Below are 10,127 nucleotides of genomic sequence, written 5' to 3'. Positions count from 1 at the left end.
AGCATTCTCTCCTGACGTTTCCCCCTCTCATCTATGGCAGGCATCCTCTGAGGTTGTGAGGGATGAAAGTGCATTCATTCTGCTATGTAGCTGCACCCCCTCCCCACCCCCAAGGAAAGAAATCGTCTGGGAAGAGGGCGTGGCCTTGTACAGTGTTTGTGTCTCTCTTGATTGGCCGCTCAAGACGCAACCTCCCGGGCGATTGGGTAAGGAAGAAGCAAGGCGGAACTTGCTTGACGCCGATTGGCCCGGGGGTGGTGGGCGGGGCGGCGGCCTCTACTAACAACAGCGGGGCGTTGTGGCGCTCCTTTCCACTCCCCCGCCATGTTCTCTTAGCAGCGGATCTGACCGCTCCGCCAGCGCGCGAAAGCGGACGCTCAGCAGCCGCATCCCTGCGTCCCGACCCCTTCTCTCCTTCCTTCCCGACCACCGTCTCTCTCTTTCCTCATCCTCCGGCCATGGTGACCACCACGGCGCCCTCCCCTTTCCTGGCCCGCCTCCCGCTCGGCGCGGAGGGCGCCCTGCAGCTCCCGGCGGCCTTCTTCTTCCAGCGCCTCCTGAGGGGCGACTACAGCGGCGACGGTGGCCCTGCCCAGGTGGGGCATGCAGGAGGCGGCGCGCGGCCGGCGCTCAAGCGGGTGAGGCGGCGGAGGGGCAAGCTGCGCGCGGGCGCCGCCTCGGGCCTCGCGCAGAGCCGCTACCAGCAGTACCAGCAGCACCGACGGAGCGCCGCGCAGGAGACGGCGCGCGGACGCCACCAGGCCCAGCCCCCCTCAGAGCCGCGCTTGGAAACAACCCCCACTAAAGAGGCCAGCAAACCCCTCAGGAAAGAAGTAAGGCATTGGGGAAATGGGGGGCGGGGACGCGCGAGGAAGATGCTGTTCGTTGCTCAGCCTTTGAGGGAGCGGCGAGCGCAGACTTCCGAGGGGAGGGGAGGAAGAAAGGGGGCGGGGCTCTGGAGGAAGTTTCCGTTACGTCTCTCGCTTGTGATATTTGGAAAGGGCGAAGTGAGGCTCCGCGGGCGGGCGCTGATAGGTCGAAAGGATCCACCAATCGCAGCCTCTGTTGGCGCCCAGCAACAAAGCCCGATTTAGCCCCTTTGGCAGACGGAGGCCAATCTGCGGGGGACGTGACGGCAGCGCGGTGGCCAATGGCCGGAGGGGAAGGAAAGGAGGAGGCGGGGCTAAGGGGGCCTTTGGAGGCGCTCTTGAGTGTGGGCAGGGCTTGGGAGACCCTCTGTATAGGCAGTCCCTGTTGGTGATAGCAACCTTCTCAAGCCTCTGTCCAATGTTTTGTCTGTTTATAACAGGCGTAGGCAAACTTCAGTCCTCCAGGTGCTTTGGACTTCAACTCCTACAATTAGTTGAAGTCCAAAACACCTGGAGGGCCCAAGTTTGTCCATGCGTGGTTTATAATGCGGCAATAATCCCCCGAAATATATGTTTTCATTGGTCTGCAGTTTTCTTAGCTTTAGTACTTGAGGCAGTGGGACAGGCTGCAGACCATGTCACTGGCTCAGCAACTGTTTAGAATGCAGTTTTAAAAAGATGACAGGATGACAGTTGAGGCTTGAGTCTGTTTGAATCAGATACCAGTGTTAGAATATATATATGTTTTGGCAGGGTTTTTTAAATAAAATTTTATGTTTTAATTTGTATTTCTTTTTCATTGTTAGTCTTCTGTTGGTCGTCGTTTTGTTTATTAAGCTACAGTTAGGTTGTTTATATTGTCTAATGTGCTTTGTCTTGATGTATACAGTTTTGTATAATTTTCTTCTGGCATTGAATGGTTGCCGTACATTTGGAAACCGCCCTGAGTCCCTTAGGGGAGATAAGGTGGTCTATAAATAAAGTTTATTATTTATTATTCTTATTCTTAGCTCTATATACTTGAGGCAGTGGGAGGGACTGGTTCAGTAACTGTTTAAAATGCAGTTTTACAGAGGAGGATAGTTGAGGCTTGAGTGTTTGAGTACAGAAGCCAGTGTTAGAAGTCAGAAATCAGTTGAGGCTTGAGTTCCTTGGAAGTATTTATTTATTTACTATATTTCTATCCCACTCTTCTCACCCTGAAAGAGACTCAGAGTGGCTTACAGTTTGGCCACTTCAGTGTCACATTGCAAATACACAGTGTATAAATATAATGCAATTATTGTGGAGACTCATCAATTAAATAGTATATTTTGCTAATCTCAGTAATCAGTAATAAACATTCATTTATTTATATACTATATAATATTTATATACTGCCTTTCTTACCCCTGGAGGGAACTCAAGGCGGTTTACAACATACTAATGGCAGAAATTCAGTGCCAACATACATATAATAGAAGAAATCATAACAACTAAACACTAACATATAGCTATAAATTAAAATTATTAAAACCATTAAATGCATGCACATGCAACATTTAAATACTAAGACAAAGCATTAAAACATCCTAATATAATATAAAAAATCACATGATCCAGAAATCCAAAAATTTGAGCCAGTGAGAAAATTAAGAGAAGTCTCCACAAAATAAATTAATTAATTAAATTAAATTTGAAAACAAAAACAAAAGTCCCCACTAAAGCACAGGAGTCCAAAGTTGAGCATCGGCAGAGAAACCAGCGGCCCCAAGCCAAACCAAATCCAGTTTCTATAAAAGTAGAGCTGTACAGAGCAATATAGTTTTAAAGAGATTGTTGAAGACTATAAATTAAAGATATAAGCTGAAATGTTTTAAAGCTTAACCTGACAAGAAATGTACCTGTATATTTAAATACATGAAGTTGTGAGTTTTTTTAAAAAAAAACATGTTATTTTAAAGAAGTCTACTTGAATCTTTGTCTGCTGAGAGCATCAAATAGAAACAAGCTACTGGTATTTACACGCTCAGTGATCTTCCATTATCCAATAAACTAACACTCCTGAAACTCTGCTAACCTATTGGAGTCATAATCCTCAATAGGTTATGATTCTAACAGGCCATAATCTAATAGTCCGAGTTACAAACATCTGATTTACAAAAAACTCACACTTAAGAATAGGGGTGAGACAACAGGAAGTGAGAGAAATCTACTCCTAGGAAGGGAAATTCACTCCTGGAAGAGTCTCCACTGAAGTATTATCACCAATCCTTGTTTCCACAGCAAGCCATTTTTTTTTCAAAATCTAGTTATCACAGGGACAGAAAGTGAGGAGTGAGGTGCAATCTTCTGAATGGGCACAGACAGCAAAACAAGCACCAAGGGGATGTTCATATTTCGCTATGTGATCCAAAGCTACCTTATATGTGTGTGTGTTTGTGTGTATAATTTGGCTGGAGTACCTGTTTCAACTTACATACAAATTCAAGAACAAACCTACAGAACCTACCTTGTTTGTAACATGTTTTTGTTATCTGAAATGCTTGAGACCGAAAGGGTTTCAGGTATTCTTAGATTTGGGAATATTTCCATATCTCTAATTAGACCCCTTTACAAAGTTTACAAACACGAAATTCATTTATGTGTGCTTAGGTGTAGAATTAATACAGTTTGGCACCACTTTAACTGCCATGGTTCAGTGCAACGGAATCATGGGAGTTGTAGTTTTATATGATCCTTAGCCTTCCCTTCCAGGTTGCCCTGGTGTCTCATTAAACTATAAATTCCAGGAATCCATAGCATTGGATCCATAGCCACACATGGGTACAGTTATGGATTTTTGTAGCATTTAAGGATGCTAAATCTGTAATTTATATAACACCATCAGCGTACACAAGCCTTTTTACCAAATCTTTTTGGAATTTTAGTTTAGATGTTTTCGTATTATCTTGTTGGGAAAGTAACACAACAACAAAAAGCCATCCTTGCCAAAGGCAGACAGTCTGAAATAATGTATATTTGTGCATGCAGGGAAGGAAGAAGTAGTGCGAATAAAGTAATGCAATACAGTTGTGAAACAAGTTATTAAAAATACAATGCAGTATAATTGGAAGTAAATGGAGAAGTAGGTATAAACAAAATTTACAAGACTACACAACAGTATTAAAAATTAAAATTCCAAAGCTTGGGATTTATGAGAAAACAATGACAAGACCTGAGGCAATTTTGCCAGGAATAATGGACTGAAATTTAGGTTCTCTCCGTTCTGGTTTTCTGTTTTAGCCAGACATGTCCCACTTGGGGTGGTCTGTAAATCAATCCTAGTCTGTTGATTGATCCCAGCCACTTGCTTTCAGTCCATGGAAAAATCTTCCCTGGAGAAAGGAGTCAACTATAACCAATGGGACAAATAGCCTATCAATTCACCTCATATCGGAGAAAGAAAATATTGGTCTCTACATTAGATAGCTTAAGAAACACTGCTTTTAAAGAACATTGAAATCTAGTGGTGCCTTTTGGAGGAAGTAATCTGAGCCAGCCAGATCTCTTTGCTCAAAGGGTGTTCATCTATACTTAAAGACCCAGATCTGTTTTGTTTTGTTTTTTAAAAAATGTCTTGACTATATGGCTGCAGGACTATTTGAAATTGCATATACTCAGTAGACTATTGGAATTAAACTGTGTGACCCTTTGTTCCCTCAGCAAAAAATTCTAATGGATTTTAGAGGAGCTTATGTCTCAGAAGCATGACTAGGATTGTAGTTGAAATATTTCTAATGTGGACTGTGTTCTGTTAATTTCTTGGGAATTTTGTCGTCCGGCTTAAAAAAAACAAAAACAAAAAATGCTTCTAGATAAAAAAAGTTTATTCAACCTTCCTTATTTATACAGTTTTCAAGATACTTAGTGTATCACATTTGTAATGGTCCCACTGTTTCTTCGTTTTTTTCTTCTGCTCTCCTTGCCACACATGTATTTAGAGGGGAAAGATGGAATAGCTGTCCAGTGAATTTGGAAATACCCAAATGTTTAAAGGTTGCAAAGGTCTGACTTACTATAATATTCCTGTTTATTTGAATTGGTACTATCATTTTGACAATATTTAGATCATAATCCAATGCATACACATATAAACAAAGACCATTGCAATAACTCGAACATATTATTGAGTTAGCATGCCTGAAATTGAGTTTAAGAGGGAGGCAATAACAAACCTCATCTGAATAAATCTAAAGAAAACCCCATTATGCACGACAATGATCAAAGTTGGGCTTTTATTGCCTTTGCTGAAGTGTATTTTTTCCTTTATTTTTATTTTTATCCTGCGTTCATGACACATTATGGTTGAGATCCTACATTGCATCACCTCTGATGGTGGAGTTAACAATGTTACGCAACCTCTGTGATGAACACCAAACACAAGGCACCATATGTGGATCAATAGTAAATACCCATGAATGTTACCCATAGTGTAAATGCTGTTTGGATAGTAAATGCACAAAGGCAATGCCATGTTAACGTGCTACTATGTGTATTCATACTGAATGCATAGTGGTCCTATAGACATCACTCCAGTTATGCTGCCGTCAGTGGGATATATGTCCATTGTGCATTGCTCTAATGTATACCTTTGTGTGTCACTACAGTATGGCAGGAGGCCCTGGTGGCACAATGGGTTAAGCCCTTGTGCTGGCAGACTGCTGACCGACAGGTTGGCGGTTCGAATCTAGGGAGAGTATGTGAACTCCCTCTGTCAGCTCCAGCTCCCCATGCGGGAACATGAGAGAAGCCTCCCACTAGGATGGTAAAACATCAAACATCCGGGCATCTCCTGGGCAATATCCTTATAGACAGCCAATTCTCTCATACCAGAAGCAACTTGCAGTTTCTCAAGTTGCTCCTGACAGGAAAAAAACCTATAATATGCCGACACATGTCTTGCAAAACTGCTAAAACATTTAGCAAAAGGCATTACTTCCCCCGGGGATATAGATTTCAAAAGCCTGCTGAGACAAAAAATTAGGATAGATCATTTGCAATACCACAACCAGATAGTGAACTATAAAAACATTGTGTCCAGCTTAGGCCAGACAAATCCTCTCTAGCAGGTACTTCCTGCTGGAGTAGAAAATGTGGAGCAGCAGCCCTTAGGGTTGCAACTGGTAAATCGTTATTCTGTTTAGCACAGAACAGGGGTGCTATAGTTTCCTGCAATTCTACCTTCTATTTCTAACTGCAGCCAGGAGATAGTTTGGTTACTGTGATAAACCTTCCTGGATCGGAGCTTGTGCCAGTTCCAGTGCATTTTTTTATATATGGAAAAAAAAGTCCAGGAAAATTATTCAGGAGTTGGTGTGTTGGCCATACAGCAAAATACAACAAAATCCAAAATTGCAATAAATGTCAAAAATATCTCGTTTTCAAAACTTCACTGGCTCCTTCGTCTTAAAAAACAAAACAAAGAAATTGATGGCATTAGAATCGCAGGTTTATTTTTCAAAAAGAGGGTGAAAGGAAGAGACAGGGATATGACACCTTTCAGACTGATATAAATCCACTTCTTCAGATGTCATATAGGATGATATTAAAGCCTCAGTTATAGCACACATTTATACAGTTCAGGGGGTGGGGTAGAGTGTAACATGATTTTGTCTCTTATGTTGTTTCAGCATTAAGATGGTCTGGAGGGATATCTGTGCAAGCAAAGGCTACATGTGAGAATTAGGGACAAAGGGTAATACAAGACCGATAATACAATTTCAACTCCATTAGCAACAGAAAAGCAGCTCCCCTTGAGATCCAGGATGTCCCTGACGTGTGTGAACTAGCTGTCCTTTTAAGGCAGGGAACATTGGATTTCTCAAAGAGTCTTTTTACTGTTTCAGGCATTGAAACTTAGTGGGGCTAGTTTCCATGTAAAACGATAAAGCATCAGGTGTGTTTTTTTTCATACATTTCCTCAATTTCCTGAATAATTTCTCTTCCAAGAGTTAGAAGCAGCTTCTTTGATTTTCTTAGTTGGGCTTATCCCATATCTGCATTAGAAATTCAGATCAAATTGTGAGGAATAACATTAGTCTATCTTGCCTCAACTATGTCAGTATATTTCCAATGGCAATATAGACAGATGTGCTGCAGTCAATGAGTAGCAGGCATATCATATGGACATACAGAAACTTTTCTTCTTTGTTCTTGGTGCTCTCTACTGAAATAGAAGGAAGTATTTGTTTAAAAACTAAAATGGTAGAATTTACTGTCCTAAGAGGTGACCAGACTGAATAGGTTTAAAGGGGGATTAAACAGATCCATGGAGAGGAAGGCATTCAGGTTGGTGTGAAAAGATTGGATATGGGTGGCAAAGAAATAAAAGCTAGGGTATTGTTGTATGTCTTTTACTGTGTGAAGAGGTTTCTTGAGCTTCCTTGTGTCACAGTTTTGGGGGGAAAGGCTGGATATTTATAGCAACAGACTGGCCATAGAAAGCCCTTTGGTTCGATTCAGTATGGTTCTTAAGTGTTGCCCTGTGTAAGTAAACAATATGTTGACAGATTCTTTGGAAGGCATAAGAGTCTTGCTGTACCCGCAGCTTTGTACATAGGTTGGTTATACACATAAGTAATTACAGTTATAGTATAATGGATATTATCCTTTGATAACAAATACCTTTGAGCCAATAAGTGCAATTATAGTTAAATATTTATTGGATTTTCTTTATTTTTATTTTTCAGTTGTTCAAAAACAGATTGGGAAAGTCCGAAAATCAGCCTGCCCATGGTATGCATCTTTGTGAGCAATCAAAGACAAGCAGACAGAGGAACAAATGTAATATACCGGTAAACAAAGTCTCAGCTACAAAAAAAGGTGAAAATAACTTTTGGCAAGAATCTGTGTCGCCTGAACTCATTAAAAAGCAGGAAAAGAAGCCCCTGAAGACCACAGAAAATGTGAAACTGAAAAAAACCATCTTTCTGACTGAAGCCAGCCAAAAAGCAAACTATGCTGGGGCAAAATTTAGTGACCCTCCTTCACCCAGTGTCCTTCCAAAGCCTCCCAGTCACTGGGTAGGAAGCAATGCTGAATATTCTGACCAAAACAAGGAGATGATGGCAGTCCATCTAAAAACTCTGTTAAAAGTCCAAGCCTAGCTCATGGATATTTACAGTGAACGTACTAGGCATCTGAAACAAACCTTGTTGCAAAATCATGTCCAGAAGACTGTCACATCTTAAAATCACAAACTTGTCCTCTATTTTTTATGGTTGTGTAAATAGTGTATATCATGTAATGTGTATATTCATATTTTGAACTACATTTTAGTTTTGTTATGAAAGGATGTATTTTACACTGCCCATGAGGTCAGTGGTTTTGTATATAATAATGGACAACTTCTCATGTGCACTCGACATATGGAAAGACCTGACAATGTTTGCACAAGGTACTGAGATTTTTGTAAAAATTGTTCATCTCAAGGTTCAAAAAAAGAAATGTGAAAATATAAGTGATGCACTATTGGAACATTTTTAAAATTGTTGGCACAATATTTCATTGCATAAGAAGCTTTCATAAAAATTATGAATTTGTTTGAAATTGTTTATGGAGTTAAATTCAATTGCTCCTTGCAAAGATAAAATTGGAATTTGATTTACAAAACCCCCAAACTTAGCACTGCTTATTCTCTAGCCAAAGAGGAGCAAGGCTATCTGCCAGAGATAATTGGCTATTTTTAAAAAACAAAAACAAAAAACAATTTAAATAAAACAATTTGGCCTCCCCTTACTTCGTTGTACTTCTTTGTGAGCTCTTCCAGCTGAATGAATGGTGTGTGTTACATATGAGGTATCCCAATGTCTTATCAGTGGTGTGACTTTTAAATGTTGCAGTTGTATTGTAAGAGCTTTCACTACACCTTACTGGCCTTTCTATATCTGTTGAATACTTTAGTGCAAGATAGCATATGTACTCAGCGTTGCTTGAGTGTCAAAGGAGCCACTGCCCGCCCCTTTCACTTTTCCTCCTTTCTCTTTTCCTCCTCTCATACCTTTTTCCCTTCCTATTGCCTTTCTTTCCCTTTCCCATCCCTTCTGTTCTTTTTCGTTCTCCTCCCCTTCTTTCTCCATTCCTTTCTTTTACTTCTTTGTCCCTTTCCTTCCTTCCTTGCCCTTTCTCCTTTTTGAGAGGGCCCACTTCACAATGTCTCCATGGCAACATGGCTCTTTGTGGCTCTTTCTTTCACACATGTCACCTGTCTTTCCCAGCGACATCACAAAAGCCAATTTTATCCAACCATGGACTTTGTGATACAGACAGACAGCTAGGCATACTTTGACTTTTATTTATAGAGATTATATGAATCCAGTAGGACTTTCTCTCAAGAAGCTGCATAAATGATAATAACTTTAATAATCACTCTTAACAACCACTATGTCAGACTACACAGAGAAGCCATTGAAATCCACAAGCATGTGGATAATTCCAACAGAAAGGAGGAAACCATGAAAATGAACAAAATCTGGCTACTAGTATTTAAAAACTCTAAAATCAGAGGGTCTAAAATCAGGACAGTAAATAAAGAACAATACTCTGAAAACAGGGGAATTCCAGAGAGAAAATAATCAGGGCCAGCTAACACCTCCCACAAAGGATTCCCTAGGCAGGAAGAAGCCAGGTCTTGAAGTTCCAAGGCTTTTCAATACTAATCAAGGTGAAGGGAGATGTTGACAAGCTGGAAGGCGTCCAGAGGAGGGCAACTAAAATGATCAAGGGTCTGGAGAACAAACCCTATGAGGAAAGAGTGCAGAAGAGAAGGCTGAGAGGAGACATGACAGCCATGTACAAATATGTGAGGGGAAGTCATAGGGAGGAGGGAGCAAGCTTGTTTTCTGCTGCCCTGCAGACTAGGATGCGGAACAATGTCTTCAAACTACAGGAAAGGAGATTCCACCTGAACATTACTGTGAAAGCTGTTCAGCTGTGGAACTCTCTGCCTTGGAGTGTAGTAGAGGCTTCTTTGGAGGCTTTTAAGCAGAGGCTGGGTGGCCATCTGTCGGGGGTACTTTGAATGCGAATTCCCTGCTTCTTGGTAGGGGGATTGGACTGAATGGCCCATGAGGTCTCTTCCAACTCTATGGTTCTATGATTATGAAAGTCCGCTTTGATATGTTTCTTTGGACTGTCACAATTCACACTGAAAACTGTTCTTTAGGCCTACTGGTTTTGTTCTAAACAGATTGTTATGTTGTAAGACATACTCTGGATGCAAAATTTTCATTCAGTTCC

The 10,127-nt window shown here is 41.1% G+C and overlaps 1 protein-coding gene across 1 annotated transcript; it reads left to right on the top strand.

Moving 5' to 3' along the window:
• The first annotated feature begins 290 nt into the window (after positions 1-290).
• On the top strand, positions 291-8,627 carry pnrc1 (proline rich nuclear receptor coactivator 1). The gene is made up of 2 exons (XM_003215549.4): positions 291-833; positions 7,580-8,627. The coding sequence occupies exons 1-2, from the start codon at positions 459-461 to the stop codon at positions 7,994-7,996; spliced, it is 792 nt and encodes a 263-aa protein (XP_003215597.2). The 5' UTR covers positions 291-458; the 3' UTR covers positions 7,997-8,627.
• Positions 8,628-10,127: the final 1,500 nt, after the last annotated feature.

This window comes from Anolis carolinensis, chromosome 1, assembly GCF_035594765.1.
Source record: "Anolis carolinensis isolate JA03-04 chromosome 1, rAnoCar3.1.pri, whole genome shotgun sequence".
Lineage (NCBI taxonomy): Eukaryota > Metazoa > Chordata > Lepidosauria > Squamata > Dactyloidae > Anolis > Anolis carolinensis.
Note: the sequence above shows the minus strand (reverse complement) of the source record. Positions and strands in the feature narration are given on the sequence as shown.